At 43.0% G+C, this 22,778-nt stretch overlaps 1 protein-coding gene across 9 annotated transcripts in view; it reads right to left on the bottom strand.

Annotated features, from left to right (window-relative positions):
• RIMS2 (regulating synaptic membrane exocytosis 2) overlaps positions 1–22,778 on the bottom strand; it is a 736,866-nt gene that overhangs the window by 558,128 nt on the left and 155,960 nt on the right. For 6 of the 9 annotated variants that reach the window (XM_069731752.1, XM_069731753.1, XM_069731750.1 and 3 more), the window contains one exon: positions 19,661–19,672. The exons of the other annotated variants lie outside the window; for them this stretch is intronic. In XM_069731752.1, coding sequence (XP_069587853.1) covers positions 19,661–19,672 — 12 coding nt within the window. The remainder of the gene's footprint in view (positions 1–19,660; positions 19,673–22,778) is intronic. 9 annotated transcript variants of the gene reach the window in all.

Raw genomic sequence — 22,778 nt, 5'->3', positions numbered from 1 at the left:
GACATGACAGCTTCCTTTTAATGACTACAGAGATGTAAAGCATTTCATACATACGTCAGCAAAATCACATGGCCGGGACCACTGGTGACACGCATTTTTTTTAGTCATGTTAACAGTTTAGGGCACGTGAAGTTATTCTAATGATGAATGAATTCTAGATGATGAATGGGTTTATGGTGACCCATGCCAGTCTGCTCTATGGATGTGGTTACCGCTCATTACTGGATGAATACGCAATAGTCTTAGAGCGATAGTGTAATTTTCTGTGCACTTTTGATGACTGACAGCAGTGGTCAATGATTGACAGCCATTGCTGCAGCAGTATCAGAGGCCAACTTGAAAGCGCACACTACTTGCCTAGGAAACCGTCTACCACTGACAGACTGCAGGGTGGCCGGTAACTTAGGCAACGTGCAGTACAACATAAAATGAAAAATCCCTCAGTTCTTGAAAAAGGGGAGAATTTATAATGAGGTAAGTTGCAAAATTCCTTGGTTGTACAAGCACTTAGCAGTTTTATTCATTTAAGAAGTTGCTTCAAAACCATCAATACCAATGGATGCAAAAATCCCATAAAGGTCTGAAGTCTGTTGTGTTGGCCTTGGTAGGAGCTGGATTATAATCCAACTAATCTCCGTGCTTTATGTAAATTCAAGAACTGGATGGTCTGGTATTAAGAGGAAAAATGTGTGACATTATCCATGCATCACTCTATCTGCCCGTCAATCTGTTTTTTAACCCCTTAAGCCCCGAGGGTGGTTTGCACGTTAATGACCGGGCCAATTTTTACAATTCTGACCACTGTCCCTTTATGAGGTTATAACTCTGGAACGCTTCAACGGATCTTGGCGATTCTGACATTGTTTTCTCGTGACATATTGTACTTCATTTTAGTGGTAACATTTATTCGATATAACTTGCGTTTATTTGTGGAAAAAAACGGAAATTTGGCGAAAAATTAGAAAATTTCGCAATTTTCCAACTTTAAATTTTTATGCCCTTAAATCACAGAGATATGTCACGCAAAATACTTAATAAGTAACATTTCCCACATGTCTACTTTACATCAGCACAATTTTGGAACCAAAATTTTTTTTTGTTAGGGAGTTATAAGGGTTAAAAGTTGACCAGCAATTTCTCATTTTTACAACACCATTTTTTTTTAGGGACCACATCTCATTTGATGTTATTTTGAGGGGTCTATATGATAGAAAATACCCAAGTGTGACACCATTCTAAAAACTGCACCCCTCAAGGTGCTCAAAACCACATTCAAGAAGTTTATTAACCCTTCAGGGGTTTCACAGGAAGTTTTGGAATGTTTAAATAAAAATGAATATTTAACTTTTTTTCATACAAAATTTATTTCAGCTCCAATTTGTTTTATTTTACCAAGGGTAACAGGATAAAATGGATGCCAAACATTGTTGTACAATCTGTACTGAGTACGCTGATACCCCATATGTGGGGGTAAACCACTGTTTGGGCGCATGGCAGAGCTCGGAAGGAAAGGAGCGCCATTTTACTTTTCAATGCAAAATTGACTGGAATTGAGATGGGATGCCATGTTGAGTTTGGAGAGCCCCTGATGTGCCTAAACATTGAAATCCCCACAAGTGACACCATTTTGGAAAGTAGACCCCTTAAGGAACTTATCTAGAGGTGTGGTGAGCACTTTGACCCAACAAGTGCTTCACAGAAGTTTATAATGCAGAGCCGTAAAAATAAAAAATCATATTTTTTCACAAAAATGATCTTTTCGCCACCAATTTTTTATTTTCCCAAGGATAAGAGAAGAAATTAGACCACAAAAGTTGTTGTGCAATTTGTCCTGAGTGCGACGATACTCCATATGTGGGGGTAAACCACTTTTTGGGTGCATAGCAGACCTCGGAAGGGAAGGAGCGCCATTTGACTTTTCAATGCAAAATTGACTGGAATTAAGATGGGACGCCATGTTGGTTTGGAGAGCCCCTGATGTGCCTAAACATTAAAACCCCCCACAAGTGACACCATTTTGGAAACTAGACCCCCTAAGGAACTTATCTAGATGTGTTTTGAGAGCTTTGAACCCCCAAGTGTTTCACTACAGTTTATAACGCAGAGCCGTTAAAATAATTTTTTTTTTTTTCGCAAAAATTATTTTTTAGCCCCCAGTTTTGTATTTTCACAAGGGTAACAGAATAAATTGGACCCCAAAAGTTGTTGTCCAATTTGTCCTGAGTACGCTGATACCCAATATGTGGGGGGGAACCACTGTTTGGGCGCATGGCAGAGCTCGGAAGGGAAGGAGCGCCATTTGGAATGCAGACTTAGATGGATTGGTCTGCAGGAGTCACGTTGCATTTGCAGAGCCCCTGATGTACCCAAACAGTACAAACCCCCCACAAGTGACCCCATATTAGAAACTAGACCTCCCAAGGAACTTATCTAGATGTGTTGTGAGAACTTTGAACCCCTAAGTGTTTCACTACAGTTTTCGCCGTGCAACGCTGTCCGTTAGCGTTAACCCATTAACGCAATGTGAACCTAGCCTAACTAAGGGGGTGATGAAGGGGGGATTGATTTACTTTTATAGCGTTTTTTATATCGGATTTTTATGATTGGCAGCCGTCACACACTAAAAGACGCTTTTTATAGCAAAAAAGTTTTTGCATCTCCACATTTTGAGACCTATAATTTTTCCATATTTTGGTCCACAGAGTCATGTGAGGTCTTGTTTTTTGCGGGACGAGTTGACGTTTTTATCGGTTACATTTTCGGACATGTGACAGTTTTTGATCGCTTTTTATTCCGATTTTTTGTGAGGCAGAATGACCAAAAACCAGCTATTCATGAATTTCTTTTGGGGGAGGCGTTTATACCGTTCCGCGTTTGGTAAAATTGATGAAGCAGTTTTATTCTTCGGGTCAGTACGATTACAGCGATACCTCATTTATATAATTTTTTTTATGTTTTGGCGCTTTTATACGATAAAAGCTATTTTATAGAAAAAATTATTATTTTGGCATCGCTTTATTCTGAGGACTATAACTTTTTTATTTTTTTGGTTATGATGCTATATGGCGGCTCGTTTTTTGCAGGACAAGATGACGTTTTCAGAGGTACCATGGTTATTTATATCCGTCTTTTTGATCGCGTGTTATTCCACTTTTTGTTCAGCGTTATGATAATAAAGCGTTGTTTTTTGGCTCTTTTTTTTTTTTTTTTTCTTACGGTGTTCACTGAAGGGGTTAACTAGTGGGCCAGTTTTATAGGTCGGGTCGTTACGGACGCGGCGATACTAAATATGTGTACTTTTATTGTTTTTTGGGGTTTTTTTTAGATAAAGAAATGTATTTATGGGAATAATATATTTTTTTTTTCTGCTTTATTTAGGTTTTTTTTTTTTTTTTTTTTTACACGTGTGGAAATTTTTTTTTTTACTTTTTCACTTTGTCCCAGGGGGGGACATCACAGATCACCGATCTGACAGTGTGCACAGCACTCTGTTAGATCGGTGATCTGACATACAGCCGGGCAGGATTAGAGCTGCAGCTGCAGCCTGATCCTGACCCGGAAGTGCTCCCTGCAGGACCCGCATGCAGCCCGGCGGCCATTTTGGATCCGGGGACTGCAGGGAGAAGACGCTCGGTACACGGTGAGTACATCACCGTGTACCGATCGTCTCAGGGAAGCCCGCAGGGAGCCCCCTCCCTGCGCGATGCTTCCCTGCACCGCCGGCACACCGCGATCATCTTTGATCGCAGTGTGCCGGGGGTTAATGTGCCGGGAGCGGTCCGTGACCGCTCCTGGCACATAGTGCCGGATGTCAGCTGCGATAGGCAGCTGACACCCGGCCGCGATCGGTCGCGCTCCCCCCGTGAGCGCGGCCGATCGCATATGACGTACTATCCCGTCACTGGGAATTAAGTCCCAGGTCACCTGGACGGGATAGTACGTCATATGGGATTAAGGGGTTAATAAATTCTAATTGTTCATTCATTGTAAGCCATTTATCATGTGCTCATCATGTGTCTTGTCAATGAACTTTGACACTGCTGATCAGGTGACTTATTTCAACGGTTTGTCTATGTAAAGAATGGTGTAAACTGTATTGACGTGTTCCTGTGGTGTTTCCTGATTAAGGAGTCTTGAACTGTGAAACGCGTAGAATAATAAAGCCACATGTACTAATAATTCTGGAATTCTAGTGATTCAGCAGCGCAGAAATTTACCACAATGATCCCAATCTGTATCTAACGGCCGATCCTTCCTGGACTCGTGGATCTGCTGCAGCGAATCCTTTCAATGTTTCAACTCCGCTACATCTGGTGAGTGCAATCCTATGGATTAACCTTGTAACCTTCTCAGATAAGACACTATTTTCTGCTCTTTCCTTCAACAGTTTTCATTGAAAAATAGAGGCGACGCTCCAAAATGGCGCAAGGGAACCGGAACTGAAAAACGGCGAAGACGCCTAAGGGTGAGTATATGACCAGGAGCAGGGGACTTATATTTAAAGCGCCACTCAAGGCCTAAAATAAAAATTCTGTTGGTGCTTTAAATCTTGTTCTATTTTCTACATTGGAGTACAGCCTCTATTTTTTGGATATTTTGGAAGAATGGTCGTATCTGGACGACTTTGCACCTTATTATCTAGTCATGGCTGGTGCTACAATTAGATTTTATTTTTATCTATCTAACTTGTCTAAAACAACAAATGAGGCAAATTTTCCAAACTTGGAAGAGCTGAACCATTTCTTAGTTTTTCTTTTGATTTTTCCATCATTCTAGCTAGCTACCGTTTTTCTTTTAATTATAAATATATATATATATATATATATATATATATATATATATATATATATATTAGATGGTGGCCCGATTCTAACGTATCGGGTATTCTAGAATATGTAGGTAGTATATAGCAGAGGCTACGTACTATATTGCACAGTGACGCAGTATATAACACAACCGACGTAGTATATAACAGAGCTACGTAGTATGTATCACAGCCTACGTAGTATATAGCAGAGCTACGTAGTATATAACACAGCGTACGTAGTATAAGCAGAGCTACGTAGTATATAACACAGCCACGTATTATATATAACATAGCCACGTAGTGTATTGCACAGCTACGCAGTGTATTGCACAGGCACATAGTATATTGGTCAGCCACGTAGTATATAGCAGAGCCACGTAGTATATCGTAGTATATTGCACTGCCACGTAGTATATAACAGAGCCACGTAGTATATTGGAGTCAACGTAGTATATTACAGAACCGACACAGCCACATAGTATATTGCACAGCTACGTAGTATATAGCACAGAGCACGTAGTATATTGCACAGCCACGTAGTATATTGGACAGTCACGTTGTATATTGCACAGCCACGTTGTATATTGCCCAGCTACATCGTATATAGCACAGAGATATAGAATATAACACACCCCACGCAGTATGTAACACAGCACACGTAGTATATAGCAATGTGGGCACTATATGCGTGGTTAAAAAAGACTTAAAATAAAAAATAAACATACACTCACCTTACGAAGGCCCCTTTATGTCCTGGCACCTGTGTGCGGTGCACGCGGCAGCTTCCGGTCCCAGGGTTGGTATGAGCGCAGGACCTGTGATGACATCGCGGTCACATGACCGTGACATCATGGCAGGTCCTTCTCGCATACCATCCTTGGCACCGGAACCTACCGCTTGCACTGCCGAGGACAGCGGGCACATCGGAGGGTGAGAATAACCTTTTTATTATTATTATTTGTAACATTAGATCGTTTTACTATTGATGCTGCATACACAGCATCAATAGTAAAAAGTTGGTCACACAGGGTTAATAGCTGCGTTAACGGAGTGCGTTACAATCGTGGTCCATTAACGCTGGCATTAACCCTGTGTGAGCGCTCAGCGCTGACTGCAGGGCAGTAAAGCAGCGGCCATTTCGCTGATATATATATATGTATGTGTGTGTGTGTGTGTGTGTGTGTGTGTGTGTGTGTGTGTGTGTGTGTGTGTGTGTGTGTGTGTGTGTATATATATATATATATATATATATATATATATATATATATATATACACACACACAGATATTCATATATATATCAGGATTAAATACTCTACAAGATAGTCATGGACATGACTTTTGGTAAAATCCACAAGCCTTGAATATGAAAGGAAAGCAAAAAAAAAAAGTTGTAAGGCTTGTTGTAGAGTCAATGTCTATTACAAAACTCATATAACAGTAGAATAAGATCTTAGTATTTGGATTTTTACTTTTTTTTTATAAAATATCATTATTATTATTCTATACAGACAATGTGATACTACTACTACTACTACTACTACTACTACTACTACTAATAATAATTATAATAATAATAGATATACCTGAAATCCAGAATTTTCTTTTAACTCCCTCCATTTTTCAAGTTCAAAAAGTTATCCTGCAAAAGTCTTTTACTGGTTAAATCCAAGGAGTAAAAAAACAAAAAAAATTAAAAAAATCACTATGAAAAAAAAAAAAAAAAAACGTTTTGCAACATAAAACAAAAATCGAAAGTCTGGTAATTCTTCTCCGCGAAGTAGTAGAAAACACAGGAAATGCCACGTGTGCTTCTTAAAGACACATCTTTGGTAGTCGCCGGCTCCCTAGCACTTTCTCACTTGTGATGAGGCAGTCGCCCACAAGAAAGAAAACCCATTAGTGCTTTCTCTACTTCACCCGCAATGTCTTCATTATTTATATATGCAGGCACTGGTTTCCAGCAACTGAAGTTGAATCTAGCTGATGAAATATTCATATCATCCCCCGCTGTGCCATAATGCCTAAATGTACTCAAAGAACCTTAACTGCGCTGTTACACACCTGTGACCGGAACAGGGGATTTGCCAAGACGCACTAGTGCATGAGCCATTATTTAACATCACATTAATTAACGAGATCAATACATTTCTCTGTAGCAAAGGAAGAGAAGAACAATAGGCAAAGTATAACTGGACTCGTGGAGACATTCATCATGGCGCTGTCAAAGAGAATTTTTAGTATTTAGTCAATTAGTGTCCATTATCTGGCACATCATTAGATACATTTTTTTTTATAACGGACTAATTGGACCTAGTTTTGATCCCAGTCTAAGACCAGCATAAATTGTGATGGATTTATTTGTTTTTTCAAACTTTTCTAATCCTCGGTGATCAGCAGTGATCGCCGTTGGAAGCTGCATGAAATAGGCGCAAATGTTTGCTGAACAGCGGCCATAAGAGGGCAAATATAGTATTACATGGCGCACATTAAAAAAATGAAAATAAATAAAAATAGGTGACGATGATTATGTTATATACAGACATACCAAGTCTGCCACGGCGGGAATTTTTCTTTGCTGTGACTTTATAAATAGTATTATAAGTAGGGTTTCCCGTATGACATCTGTAAGTTTTAACAAGACATTGGTAATCATGAGTGAAAATCTTATGAATCATCGCATGCTGTAAATTGAGTAGTATGGGGTATAGGGGTCCTTGAAAGGGAACCTGTCACCAGGTTTTCCCAAAATAAAGTAGGTCCAGCGCCTTTCAGCGGTCTTTGACAGCATACTAGTATGCTCTATTGTCTGTCCCCAATCCCCTCTGCAAGGCACAAAAAAGGCCTTTTCTTACTCACCAACGTCGGAGGACGGTACTATGGGGAACTCTTGTTTTGATCCAACGTCTCCTCTCTTCTTACGATCGCTGTCTTCCTTCACTGCTTCACGTGGATGACGTGTCCTACATCGTCCACAGTGTCCCCCATCGCGCTCGTACACAGTCGCACTTTTCTCTGTCCTGCCGCGGGATGAGCAAAGCACCGTCGGCTTTACTTCCAAGTCATTGGCGCTCTTTGGCTTTTCCTGGCACATGCATAGTACTATACTTTGCTGGGCCCTTGGCAACACAGACAGAAGTGAAGTTTGCACAGGTTATTTATGTGCCTTGCAGAGGGGATTGGGGACATACATATAGCATACTAGAATGCTGTAAAAAAAAACAGCTTAAAGGAGTCGGCTGTAGCATCAGGGGCCCTGCACGCTGCTCCCTCCCCTGCCCTCAATGGCTGGGAGACACTTAACATTTAAGGCATCTCCACCTGATGGGAGGTGCTTGTGGAACGTTGTTAGTCTGTTCCCAAACATGGTTGCTAGTTCTCAGATCCTAATCTGCTAGTTCTCACTAGTGTCTGTCTGTCCCTAACCTCCTTATCAGTTTGTATTACAGCCGGTTCCGCCAGCACTTGCCGTGCCAGCCTGTTCGTCAGCCGAACCTGCCTGTATAAGCCATGTCAATCTGTATATCAGCCAGACCCGTCTGTAGAAGCTCTGCCAATCTGTACATCAGCCGAACCCGCTTGTACCAGCCATGCCAATCTGTACATCAGCCAGACCCAACTGTACATCAGCCATACTATTCCTGCTTTTGCCAGTGCCTGCTTGCATCAGCAGTCCTCTCCCTCCAGGCCATCCAGCTACCAGTCCCTTGGGGGTCAGCTGCCGTGCGTACATGAGTAGCACCTGATGTTCATCAGTAACCAAGCCTAGCCCCACCATTAGAGGCTCTAGTGAAAAGTTAGGTGCTCAACTAGTCACGCCCCCCAGGCTTTCCTCAGACCATGGCACAGTGGTTCCACCACTACCGTTACACTGGCCCTACTTTATGGGAGTTACTGGTGACAGATTCCATTTAAATGTGATAAATCCTGGACAAAGGAAGACTCACATCATTTTATCTGGGGTATATGTTGGGATAAATGCCAAATATATATCTCCAGGTATACAGCACCATACATTGCCTACTTATACCCATTTTACAAAATATAGCTTGTAGTATACCTTTTTTCTGGTTGTTCCATTGATAGCAGTCTGGAAAAAATACCAGCTGTCTTTGAGCTGGTGGGAGAAGACTAGCTTATATGATGTCTCCCATATACAGCACAAAGTGATATGACGGACTCCTGCTCGCCTGTGTCTATGTAGCACACAGACAGGAGCAGCAGTATGGAAGACATTATAAAAAAAGTACTGAGCTGTGTAGATGTGAATACAACACCGGAGTGAGCTGAAAAACTTACTAGAAAGGGCCAACAAGCTATTGGTACTTCTGCCTCTCATCTATGAACTGTACCGCATGTCTAGCAAAATGCTGCCCCCTACAGTCAGCAAAGGGTGCTGCATTAGACGAAGCTCCCAATATGCACAAATTTAAACACAGTGGCTCATGTTGTACAAATGATAAATTTGGTACACTTTTAGATATTTTTGCCTAACTTTACACCAGCTATTGTAATTCTTTGTTGCTCTGACCCACATCAAAGGGTCTCCTTTGTAAACCTCGTCTATGATGTCCAAGTGCCACAATAGGGCACACAGAAACTATACTAAGGAGTTATCTATCTAAAAAGTCATCGTGGGGTCCGGCTTCAGGGACCCCCAGGGAGATTTACATCATTATGGTGTTTTTTTTGTTGACAGGGACATTTGTTACATACAAACCCAATAGGGAATTTGCCCTGAAAATATGAGAATGTAGGACATTAATTTTATCTAAATTCCAGATTACAGAATGATTTATTAGGATGCATTGCGTGCGATTTTTAACAACACTTTGCATCTTCCCTCAGAAAAGAAAAGAAAAAAAAAAAAAAAAATCGGGACGATCAATAAAGCCTCTTCACTAACTAGAATATAGATTTCTAATTAAATCTATGCAAGTTTAAATAGATAAATGATTAAAGCCGAAAACCATTTTCACTTTTTGCCTTTTTCAATAGTTAAGTTCATTTACATCCATTACTCTGCTGGGCTGAGCGCGTTGCGGCACCAGAGACCGGGTCACCAGAGAATAGCAGCCAGAACATACATTAGAAGACAAGGACAATTTTTGTTTCCATGAAATCTCATCTATCTTAAATGCTTTATTAATTATCCAAGTCAAATCCATCATTACAGCAACGTATTCGGCATCAGTGCCTCTGATCGATGATTTCCTTTACAATCTATGCAGATAAATCTGGCATACAGTTGGAGTGAGCGGCTCCTCTTACTGCATCTAAGGAAGATTTTTGTGGTAAGTGCACATAGAGGTGTTTGGAGATGGTCAGCTTCACAAAAAGGCTTTAAAAATGCTCTAAAAAAAAGCTCTATTTATTTCTATTGTAAAAAACCACTTTGCTGGTCAGATCTTCAGTCTTTTGAGCATTTTTTTCCCCACTTCCGGCCTTGTAAACGACGTTGCTGGTGAAGCCTCTGTGAAAATGATGGTAAACCCGCCGGCAAAGCCACTTCAGGATAGAAAGCCAGCCTCTTTTACTTGAGACGGCTTGGTGAAAGAAGGTTTTTAGGCCAATTCCGCTTGAAAATATGTTGTGTGCACACAGTCCAAAGTAAGGATGCAGGCAATTTTTGTGTTTGCGTTTTTAGGGCTTTAGTTCCGCACTAAGCTGTAGTTTTTATTCGTACTATTTTGGGGTATTTTGCTGGTGTTATCATTTTTTTACAATGTTTACTTTATAGGATCAAAAACGTTTCAATTTTGATAGAACGGACCTTTATGGCCACTACAATACTGAATATACCGTACTTTTTTTAAAAACATTTTTAAAAATTTTTTTAGGACGATTGGAATTTTTACGTTTTTTTACTTTTGAAAAAAATTGTAAAACTTTTTTACATTACTTTTTGATTTTTTTTATACAAAACTGAGCATTTGATCCCTTGTTCTATTTACTGTCTCATATGTGCTCAGCCTGTGGTTTGGCTTCACAGGAGGACCAAAATGGTGGTGATGGGGACCTTCAGCTTGCCCCTTCAGCTCATAAAGGAATCCATGGGCACATCAAGATCGCTTTGCAGGGTATGAGACTGGTGCCTGAATATACGCCAGGGCAAGATTGCACTACTTATATACTACTGTTGGAGATTGATAGTGGAACATAAAAAGTTAAAGACCAGCCTCCACCATACACCCACCCCCGCCATACAGAATAAGTGGTATTTCATGGTCCCGAAATGAGTTAAAGGTTTATGCTGGAAAAAAATATATTCCAGCTGGGATAAAGTGGCAGGTTAAAAGAACACTCCAGGCAAAATTAAAACATTACAGCTATCTGTTGTTCCGCAGGGGCGGTACCTGGCACACGATTCTCTCTTTTGTGTCATGCTCCACCCCTTAGGTGCAGAAAAAGATGAAGAAGGGGAGATTTATCAAAACTAGTGCAAAATAAATGTTTTGATTACACAGAGAAAATATACTGAACACCTGTACGCTGTATTCATGGCTGCCCCAACAAACTTTTGGATCTTTCCTATTCAGCAGATTATAACTTTTACTGAGTATATAAAGTAATGAAATAATAACTGAGGCGCTCCTAAGTCACATCATTATTTAATCATGTCCCCCGGAGAGCAGGGAGTGTATTACCTATACCCTAATTGATCAACTCTTCACGGTTATCTCCACAATCAATTACCAGCAGATACAAGTGAAATGTAAGTATCCTAATTATAATAAATAAATCTGACAAGACCATAAATCACAAAGAAGTCATAAGAGAATACAGCATAGCTCGAGAACGTATATAGTATATTATTAGCAAACAATAAGAAAGTAACTTGTTACTCATCTCATCAAAAAGTGGCAGAAATGTTAAACTGGACAGAATTACCCATAGTTTGGCTAAAAAAAAACCTGTACATGTTGATAATAGATGCCAAAATCATCATGTTATCATTCTACACCAAAAGCGATTGTCCAGAACCAGCTTACAGCTCAGCAAAGCAAAGGGATCTCATTGTTGACAGTTATCAGACAGAAGAAGGGTACAAACATTTTTACAAGCCATTAGCTACAACAAGGAACACTGTGAAGACAGTCATCAAGAAGTAGCTTAAATTTGGTACAACATTGACATTACCTAGACCTTGGTGACCCTCAAAAATCGATGAAAAGATGAAAAATTGGTCTAAGAGGCCTACAACATTAAAGGCGCTACAGAATTTCTGGCAAGTACTGGTTGTGTACTGCATGTGACATTAATCTCCTGTATTCTTTTTACGTCAGGCCTGTGGGTAAGGTGGCAAGACAGTAGCCTTTTCGTGCAAAGAAAAACATTCAAGCCTGGCAAGGTTTTTCCAAAACCTATTTCAAGTCTGCCAAAAACAACTAGGCAAAAGTGTTATGGTCTCATGAGTCCAAGTTTGAACTTTTTTGCCATAATTCCAAAAGGTATATTTGGAGCAAAATAAATACTGCACATCACCAAAAGAACATCATACACACAGTGAAGCATGGTGGAGACATCATTATGTTTTGGGGCTGTTTTTCGACATCTGGAACTGGAGTTTATTCAAGGTTGAGGAAATAATGAACAGTTCCAAATATCAGTCATTTTTGCATTAAACCAGTCAGGCCTCTGCTAGAAAGCTGATAAAGAAGAGGAATTTCATCTTTCAGCATGACAACAAGTCTAAGCATTTATTCAAGTTAACAAAAGAATATCTACGCCATAAGAAGAAGAAAGGATTGGATTGGCCCAGCCACAGCCCAGACCTGAATCCAATTGAAAATCTGGTGACCCGAAGAAGGCGCTTCACAGGAGATGCCCTCACAATCAGACAGATATGGAGCTACTGCATGGAAGAGTGGGCAAATACTCCCAATTCTAGATGTGTCATGTAGATTAGACTCTTACCCCAAAAAAGACTTAATGCTGTCATAAATTCAAAGGATATGTCAACAAAGTATTACTTTAGGGGTGTGCATATTTATGCAACCTTTATTTTAGTTCTTTATTTTTCTTTTACCACCGGAAAAGATTTCAGTTAATTTTTTTTTTTTTTTAAATTTTTTATTTTCAAATTTTCAAAAAACATGAACAAAAAAGCATGACACATGAATCTGAGATATACTGTTACAGACTGCTGAATAGGATAAATTATACCATACAGATGTATCAAATTGAGTATATTATTCACCGGAGGTGTCCGTAGCTTGGGTATTTGCATAAATTCCAGTGGCGAAAAGAGAATGCACATTAACATAAGAACAGAGAATGACAAAACCGTAAAAGGGGGAGGGAGGGGGGGGGGGGGGTAGGAGGATGGGATGTACCGGAGGGGATGTAGTGGTCAAGTAGAAGTTACTGAATATCAACTCATTCTTCTGAGAGGGACTGGTATAAGAAGATCCTAAACCACCAAGAAATAGTCAGGTAAATTCGACCAACTAGAAAAGAGTGCTAGTGAGAATATCAAGTAATACTTATACAGTCAGGTAAATGGGCGGTGCCCGGGTCCACAAGATTTCAGTTAATTTTTCAATTGAATTGTACAGATTTTGGGAGATATTAAAGATGATTTTTTTTATATGACAAAAACCAGGTATTTTAACAGGGGTTTGCATGCTTTTTATATATACTGTATCTCTATCTTTGTATCTCATCTTATATATGAAAACAATGAATTCTGACCTGTATTATTGCTGTATCCATGTCACACACATGGATCGTTGACCCACTGTGCCACGGGCTGGGCTTACCCAGGGGGAAGTGGCTAGCGGCTACCTGGTCTCCGATAGAGCTCCTGATGGTGGAGTTAGGTTTGCGCCGCAGGTAGCTGCCAGGTACCACTCCTTTGGCAGTCCCCGATACTGCAGCAGCTGACTCCAAGGATCAGGAGTCACCGACACGGAATAGCAGGTTTAGGTACCGCCGATGCAGTTTCAGGTACCGCCGCTGGGGTTTCTAGTTCAGGTACCTCCAGTAAGGTTTCAGGTTCAGGTACCACCAAACCGGCTTCAGGTTCAGGCACCGCCAGAGTGGGTTCAGGTTCAGGCACTGCCAGAGCAGTTTCACAGACAGCCGATGTGGTTTCAGGCTCAGGCACTGCCAGAGCTATTGCAGGCTCAGGTATTGCTGGAGCGGTTTCAGGCAACAAAGGTAACAGAAACAGGTTCTAGTTTAGACAACACATATAACAAGAACAGGAACAGTGACCTGGCAACTGACTAGTTGTATCAACACTGTCTAACTAAAGGGAAGGTGTTGCTCAGGCACCTCCCTACTGATGCCTCCCAGCTATTGGCTAGAGGCATTTAAAAAATGTGGGTGCTGCCCCTTTAGGAATCTCTGAGAATACACGCGCTCACTAGGCGCACCACTGGGAGACCTGCGTAGCTTACTCAGGCCTAGAGAACCAGGAAGCTAAAACAGCGAGTAGGGACACCGCTGCGGGGCTGGGGCAGTGAGCATGTCCCTGTCGGGAGGAAGGAGAGGCACTATGCAGAAACGATTGCATTGGCATTACAGTACCCCTCCCTTACGCCCCCTCTTTTTCAAGCCCACAAGGAATCTTCACAGAAGAAATGAGACATGATTATTCTTCTTGGGCTTCTACGATCTCTCTTCAGGACCACGTTATCTCCTGTCCACTGGGAAAAAGGTTTCACCTCTCACCTTCTTCCAGGAACAGACTGAAGCAGTTGAGGATCCCGGGAGCAGGTCTATGGAACAACCGTCTGGTCCGCATGGAGGTAACGTCTCCAGTTCTTTCCTACTGGAGAAGTTAGCGTAAGACCAGTAGCAATGGCAAACAAGATGGCGTCACCGGCGGCCAAACTGAATGTACAGGGATCAGACCCCTTTCTTGTCACGACTGTCCCAAACAAAGCACCTCAACAGATCTCCAGCCCAGAGCGGGCTCATGAATTCATAGCCACAGAAGACCCAAGAGAAGTGGATGTAAACTAGACAGCACATAGAAGTCGATCTCCTCTGTATGCAGCATTCCTATCTGGAGTCCCATATGCTTGGTAACAACTTGAAAGACTTAAGATAGGGCTCTTCCCTTGATGGAGGACACCAGCAAAAGGACTCTGGAGGCGTCAGACATGAATCTGATACCAATCCTCCACGGCTTGCTGGAAGAAATTTCACACCAAATAGGAGTTTAGGTAGGCCGTCACGACGAACCTTAAGCCTCCACATGATACAGATGCCGTCAGAGTCAATGGTGGAGAAGAATTACTGTTGCCTATGGTAGCTAATCCTCCAAACCCTAAGCTTTGGAGTTTTTCAGAGCTCTAAGGACAGGAACAAATGAAATATTCCATGCTACCACATCAGTAGCACAATCCCTTGGCACGATGGTGTTCCGGATTTTGCTCGGCCAGCCTAACACAATGGAACTGCATGGGTTCAGAGAAGACAGCTGTCTCAGAAGGCTGGGGAACAAGAGGTCTCTGGAAGGATGAAGCCAGACATGATGGTTTCCTCTCTCCTCTCTGGTCCATTCCTGGAACTTATTGTGAATGCAGATTACCAGGAAAATCAGGTTATCTAGAGTAGCAGGAATGTCTCGACCAGCCAATAAATTATTAATCCTTCCAGACAAACCCTCCCAGAAGGTGGCTACCAACACTTTGTCATTTCACCGAGCTTTGGAAGACAGGGTGCGGAATCGGACAGCATACTGACTTACAGACAAACCACCCTGATGCAGTCTAAGAAGAGGAGATGCCGCTGAAGGCATACAACCCTTAAAGAAGGCCATCAGGAAGGCCTGCAGATGTGAGGTCATACTATCCCCTCTCTCCCACAATGGGTTGAGCCATGCTAGAACCTCTTCTGCTAGGTGGGACATTAGGAATCCCGCTTTAGCCCGATCGGAGGGAAACTCATGGGCCAATAGTTCATAATGCAGTGTGTACTGATATAGGAACCCATGGCACTGCTTAGGATCCTCATCATAACATGGCGGAGAAGACAGAGGAGGATTAGCTCCAGGAGCAAAAGTTGGAGGCTGAGTAGACACGGCCACAGTTACTGCAACTTGGGCTAGAGTGGATGAAGCAGCTGATGTCAGGGCTTCCAAATGGGAATTCAATGTCCGCAGACAGGATAAAAATTTTTCCTGCTGATCTCATGGGACATCTTTTGATATAACTCCAAATACGAAAGGGCATTGGGATCAGCGGGATCCATGGCCTGAGCAAACTGTCAAACACGTGGATCATAGACTCACTGTACCACGGGCTGTGCTTACCCAGAAGGGGCATGGATAAGCAGTTAACTGGTCTTCGCTATAGCGCCTGACGGTGGAGTTAGGCTTGTGCTGCAGGTAGCCGCCAATTATCACTCCTAGGCAGTCCCCAGTACTTCAGCAGCTAACCCCAAGGGTCAGCATAGCAGTTATGGACATGGACTCGGAATCCCAGATTCAGGTACCGCTGGTGCGGTTTCAGGTTCAGGTACCGCGGCTGCGGTCTCGGGTTCAGGTACCCCCGATGCAGTATCAGGCTCAGTTACCACCGGAACTACTTCAGATTCAGGCACTGCCAGACCGGGTTCAGGTACCGCCGGGTTGGTTTCCTGCTGAGAGGAAGGAGAAGGACCACGAAGGGATGCCGGCAATGAAGTAACAATCGATAATACTTATAAAAGTATTGTTGTGACTGGTGGGCACACACAACTTGGCCAATTTGTACACCAAGTAGCTCAATTGCATAAGTAGAGTATGGCCAACATAGAAGTAATGCAGTTCAAAATTGATATATTAATTGTTTGTATACATCTTGGCATACACTCTGCTCTGCTACACTTGTCTGTAGACATCTATGCATCCATCTCTCCATCATTCTCCTATCTTTGATCCCCCTGACTTTCTGAGTGGGTGATCACTCTGTGGGTACATACAGGGCTGCGATCAAGGCATTACTGCCATTACTGGTGTATGGGTCCAGTAAGCGAAGCAAAGAGGGGGACACGGACTGGGTGAGGAATGCACGCAGCCTGCACTGAGGCAGCACAGCGGAGCCACTGTGTAAACGGCCTGGCAGCTTGACGCACGCTGGGGCCCGGGCTAATTACTTTACTTTGCTTTACAATGTCAGACGCTGGTGGCCCGCCCTTTGTTCCTAAGCTGCCGATGCGTCCCGGGCCCTTGCGGCACATTATATGCAGGAGTAGAGGGCCCGAAAGTGATGAGGTGCGTGCGCCCACCTGCCCACTTGCCGGTCCACTCGCCCATCCAACATCCCATTCACCCACCCGCCCGCTACTCGTCTTGTGCACCCCTCCCTGCATGTGCAGTGTGAAGTTGGAGGCTGTCTCTGTTTGCCTGGAAACAACTAAGCACTACTAAGGTCACCCTACTGACTGCTGCCTACCAGCCTGCCTGCCGGCAATAAGGTACAGTTGCCCATCTTACAGTTAATATTCTAGTAGCCTAATACTTATCTCCCATACACAACATATGGGATAATTATTAGGGCCAGTTCACATGGCGGATCTTCAAGCAGAACTGTGGCAGGACAGCCACGCCAATATTCTGCTAAATATCGACGGCGGACGATTTTTTCATGCCTCCTATTCATCTCTATGAGATATAGCGACAAGGATTGCGGAAGGATGGATTTTAGCGGCAGTTCTGCAGAGCGAGAACCTGTCCGCACCAAAATTCTGCCATGTGAGCTGGTCCTTACAATGGAGTGGTTGCACGCATTACATTGATGAATATGCGGCTCCACCTCCCATAGGGGTGGAGCCGCATATTCATTACTGTAATAAGCGGCACCACGTGACCGCTCATACAGGACAAGCAGCGACGCTGAGAGGATGTAAGCACCGAGGGAACTGGGTAAGTATTTTAATGCCAGCGGGGGGGGTTTGTTGGGGGCGCACAGGGGGTGGGATGGGGCAGATTACCGGCATCTTTATTTTAAAAACAAAAATTAAAAAAAGATTATTCATTCCTTCTTTCCAGCGAACGCTGCTGGGAAGAAGGGATGAATACCGGCTTCAGCACCGCACGCAGGGGACAGCGCTTAACTCTAGCGCTGTCTCTGGCACGGTCCATGTGGTCCTCAGTCGACACATGGGCGGCACACGGCTGCCGCACGTGTGCCACACTGATGTTCAATGTAAGCACACGGACACGGATAATTCCGGTACCGATTTTTCCGGTACCGGAATTATCTGGACGTGTGAGACTGGTCTGAGGCTCAGCGTAATTCTCACATGAAACGGCTGCCAGCCACATTTGTCTCCACATTAATGGTCTATGGAAACCATAATAAAGTGATGGGTTCTTTGCATCGTGTATACATATACATAGATTGGTAGCAACATTAAAACAATAGACTTATGAAGTGAAGTTAGATATATTAGGCAGCAAATCTTCTAGTTCTTGAAGTTCATGTGTTGGAAAGGAAGTGGGAATAGTAAGCAAGAGTAAGGATATTAGCAACTTTGATAATGGTGAAACTGAAATGTATAGATCTCCTAAATATCGGGTCTGGTAGGGTGTTCCTCATGTGTGGATATTAGTTCTTACTAAAAGTGGTCCAAGAAAGGACAACCGGTAACCGCTGACATAGTCATAGCTGCCCATAGTCATAAGTACCGCCTTTTCCGAAAACACAGAAGTGGTCCTACAGCAGAAAGATGCTAAAAAAAAATTAATGCAAAGACCTCAATCAGTCCATGCCGGGATGAAAAATTAAAAAATTAAAAAATATTTTTGTGCCACTGAAGAACCTACAAAATATTAGATAATTGATTTTTAATTCTATTGCAGACCTTGTATCTAAATTTTGTTTGATAACATTTTAGACATTTTCTTGTGTTGTTTAGTTTTTGGGTAAGAAGAAGGAACTTCATGTCAATGACAGTCGACCATTATCTCCCACCTGTATTTAAGCATCAGCCAAGATATGGCACGTACTCCATACTGATACAATACCACATATACCACGTTCAAGATTATGTGAAAGCTTAGTGACATCTCTTCGTGATTTAAATGGGTTGTCCGGAACCTTAATATTGATGGCCTATCCTTATGATAAGTCATCAATGTCTGATCGGTGGAGGTGTGACACCCGGAACCCCTGCCAATCAGCTGTTCCCAATTCCGGTGGCGGACAGAGATGCATAGCACAGCTCCATGGACCGTATAGTGGCTATTGATGGGTACTGAACATCCATCACCTACTCAAATCAGCAGGGGTGGATACAGTACCCCATTGCTGTCACTATTCCATCGACAGAGCTATGCAGCTCCGTAACAGAGCGGGCAAAACTGATCGACAGGGGTTCCAGGTGCTGCCCCCCCCACCGATCAGACATTGATGACCTATCCTAAGGATGGACCATCAGCGGTTAAAGTCCTGACAGCACCTTTAATGGCAGCCACATTGTCAACCAGCTTAAAACAAGCAACCCAAAGACTTAAAGGGCTATTTTCATTTCAGACATGTAAACTAATAGTCTGACAGATGTGGGTCCTGCCCTTATCTGCAGAATGGGGTAGGTTTCTCGGATGCCGTCAGTGGAAAGGTGGTTGCGCATAGGCTACTTTATATTGATTTGTACGGTAGTAAAGAAGTATAGGCTTGGCTGTTTTAGGAACTCCAATAGAAGTCAACGGAGAACAGCGCATGCTCAACCACCTCTCCACCGATAGCGGCTACATCATTGGAAGCCACAGGGGATTGCACAATAGGTGAATTAAATATTTGCGATATTCATACACAGACACATGCATCGACATAAAAATAACCCAATATAACAGTGTTAGGAATGGATTGATAATGGTGAAATAGTATGGAAAAATATAATAAGAAATTATTCTAACCACTTTATCCTCCTGCAGCAATATCCGGGGAAGACAGCACAGAGGAAGAAAAGACAGAATAGAGAAGAAAAGAGTGTTAGGTTCAGCATTATACTTACACAATTGTACAAGTACAAGGGTTACATTACTAAAATGAGATATATACCGTATGTAACACTAGGATACATAAGACAAGTAAAAGCAGCACAACATAGGATATTAGTGATTTGCTAACATCATATAGTCACGAGCATAAAGATTAGGCATTGTTATACCCAATAGTCAGAGTTATTCTAAGACTGATATGTGTGGGGTCTGACTGCTTTGACCACCACAGGATGACGTCGGAGTTTGTTGCTTTTTAGATCTGCTCCTATAGCCTACTGACATGGACAATAGTGATGAGCGAACGTGCACTGATAAGCTGTTATCCGAGCATGCTCGTGTGCTAACCGAATGTCTTCGGTGTGCTCAAATAATATGTTGGGAGTCCCCGCAGCTGCATGTCTCACGTATATTCACTTGGCTCATAGTTCAGATTTTTTATTATGCCATTAGTGTTTCCACAAACTTTTAGAGCTATGTACATCTACACACAGGATTTTTACTTTTGCATTTATTTCCTAACTAGAATGTCAAGAAACCTTCTAAATATTCTTCATTAACAGTTTCTACCATTTTGCTTTTGCAGAGACTCCAGGAAGTCCATGTTACTGTTCATGTTTGGCAGCCTGAACAAAAAAAAAAACAGATGTGCAGTTCATACCATTTTCAATAACCAGCGAATGCAAAACTGACAGCTGCAGCCCCCAGTTGTGAGCTTTATCTTGGCTGGTTATAAAAAATAGAGGAGTCTTCATACCATTTTTTTTTTTGTAATTATTTAAATTTGAAATTAAAAAAAAAAAAAAAAAAAAAAAAAAGAGTGGGCCCAAACTAATTTTGACAAACATCCAAGCTAAAGCAGACAGCTGAGGGCTGGTATTCTCAGAATGGGAAGGGGCCATGGATATTGGCCCTCACCAGCCTAAAAATAGCAGCCCACAGCTGCCCCAGAAAAGCCGCATCTATTAGATGCGCCAGCTTTGACACCTTGCCCGAATCTTCCCACTTGCCCTGTTGCTGTGGCAAGCGGGGTAATATTTGTGGGGTTGATGTCAGCTGTTTTATCTATAAGATATCACCATTAATACCCGATAGTCAAATGTATTAAAAAAAACAGACTAATTTATTTGAAATAAAAAAACTCCCCGACCCTCTTTCACCAATTTACTCACAAATAATTAAAAGAAAAAAGCAAAGTTATACTCACTTCTCCAACGATAATCCATTAATAGCCATGTCCCATGATGATCCGGATGGTTTGGAGAGCGACTACTCTCCACGTCTGGCGGCTCATACTGAGCAGAGTGTGAAAAGCTCTGCCTGTGACCTGTGGTGACATCATCAAGGCTACCGCCGATCACATGCAGAACTTTCCATGTTTTACTCATTGTGTTCAGGCTGACATGGAGAGTGGTCACATCACTGATGTGACTGCTCTCTGTAGCGACGGCATCCCTGTATGTTGCCCCTCTTCCCCTGTAGGGACACAAGCTTACTCAGTGCCACAGTCCCAGTCCTGAACTTCTTCCCTCCTCCATGCCTGCTGCTGCCCGGAGTGCGTGCTTGTCGAGCAAATCCCTGGGCACTGTGGTTAGTTTGCATTTGCACGCTCCCTCTTTCTTAAAGGGGCCGCGTGCATCATGCTAAAGTGTCCCCAGCCAATAGCTGGGTGACGTCTTATTTAAGGCATCTCCTCTAGCATGGAGGTGCCTAAGCAACATGGTTAGTTAGCCCTGTTCTGGACCTGTCTGCCTGTACTTGCTTGTATATCTCAGTTTCAGCCAGTCCAGTCCACATCTGTATATCAGCCGGTTTAGTCCGCACCTACTAGAACTCATACGTCTACCAGCCGGTTCAGCCTGCTCCTACCAGTGCTTCTGTATACTAACCGATCCGGTCTATATCCGTGGTCCCTGTGTTCCTTCCATGCCTGCCTTCCTCTGGGCCAGTCCTGCGACCTGTCCCTTGAGGGTCAGCTGCAGTATGTCCATGATCTCTCCTGGAGTAGCACCTGGTGTTTAACGGGAGCCGAGTCTAAACCCACCATCAGGGGTTCTAGTGAAGAGTCAGGTGCTCACATAGTTACGACCCTCCAGGCTTTCCTCGGACCACAGCACTGTAGTTCCACCATTTCCACTACAGTTTGCTCAGGCCTTGGAACCCGCTGATTCTCAGGCCTCCCTTTTCTCAGATTTGTACCAGGAGGTCTCCCGTCAGAAGGAGCAGCAGGATAAAAATACTTTCCTACCTGCAGACAGTCTTCCATCTTGATATGCTGACAACCCCTGCGGTGTCCGCACCTACCCAAGCTGTGATCACTTTGGTTGTCATCCAACAGCCTGCCAGAAATGTGCCCGGCTCCAGACCCCGTCTGTCAGCTCCTCCAAATGGCGATGACCCTGCCATATGTCAGGGGTTTATTATGCTGCACTTCAAACTCTTGGTTCACCAATTCATTTCCGAACGGGCCAAAGTAGCTTTCATCATGTCCCATCTCTCTGGCGAAGCTTTGACCTGGTTCAATCCTCTATGAAAGAAAGGGAACCCTTGTGTCGAACTTCCAGTCCTTTACAGAGGCACTACGGAAGGTCTTGACATCTTTGCTACTCAGGCTGCGTCAGGGTAACCTAACAGTGGGCCAGTACGCTGTTCGTTTTCGCACCCGATTGTCCGAGCTCACCTGGAATAATGAGGCTCTGGTGGTTTACATTCTGGGAAGGCCTTTCTCGGCAAATCAAGGATGAGTTGGCCAGTCGTGATATAGCCACCTTGCTTGATGACCTGGTATCCTTGGCAACCAAGATAGACATCAGGTTTCAGGAGTGATCCAAGGAGGTGATCCGCAAAAGAAGATCTGTGCGCCTAGCTCTCACCTTCAAAAGGCCAATCATACAGCAAGCCTCAGCTTTGGCAACTCCCCTAGACCCCATGCAGATCAACCAGGTGAAGATGGCCAAGTATCATCAGGAAGTTTGCCATGCAGAATTTAAATTTTTCTATTGTGGCAGCCCTGAACATCTTATTCGATTCTGCC

This window comes from Ranitomeya imitator, chromosome 6 (assembly GCF_032444005.1).
Source record: "Ranitomeya imitator isolate aRanImi1 chromosome 6, aRanImi1.pri, whole genome shotgun sequence".
Classification (NCBI taxonomy): Eukaryota; Metazoa; Chordata; class Amphibia; order Anura; family Dendrobatidae; genus Ranitomeya; species Ranitomeya imitator.
The sequence above is the reverse complement of the archived record's forward strand: the minus strand, read 5'-3'. Positions and strand labels throughout refer to the sequence as shown.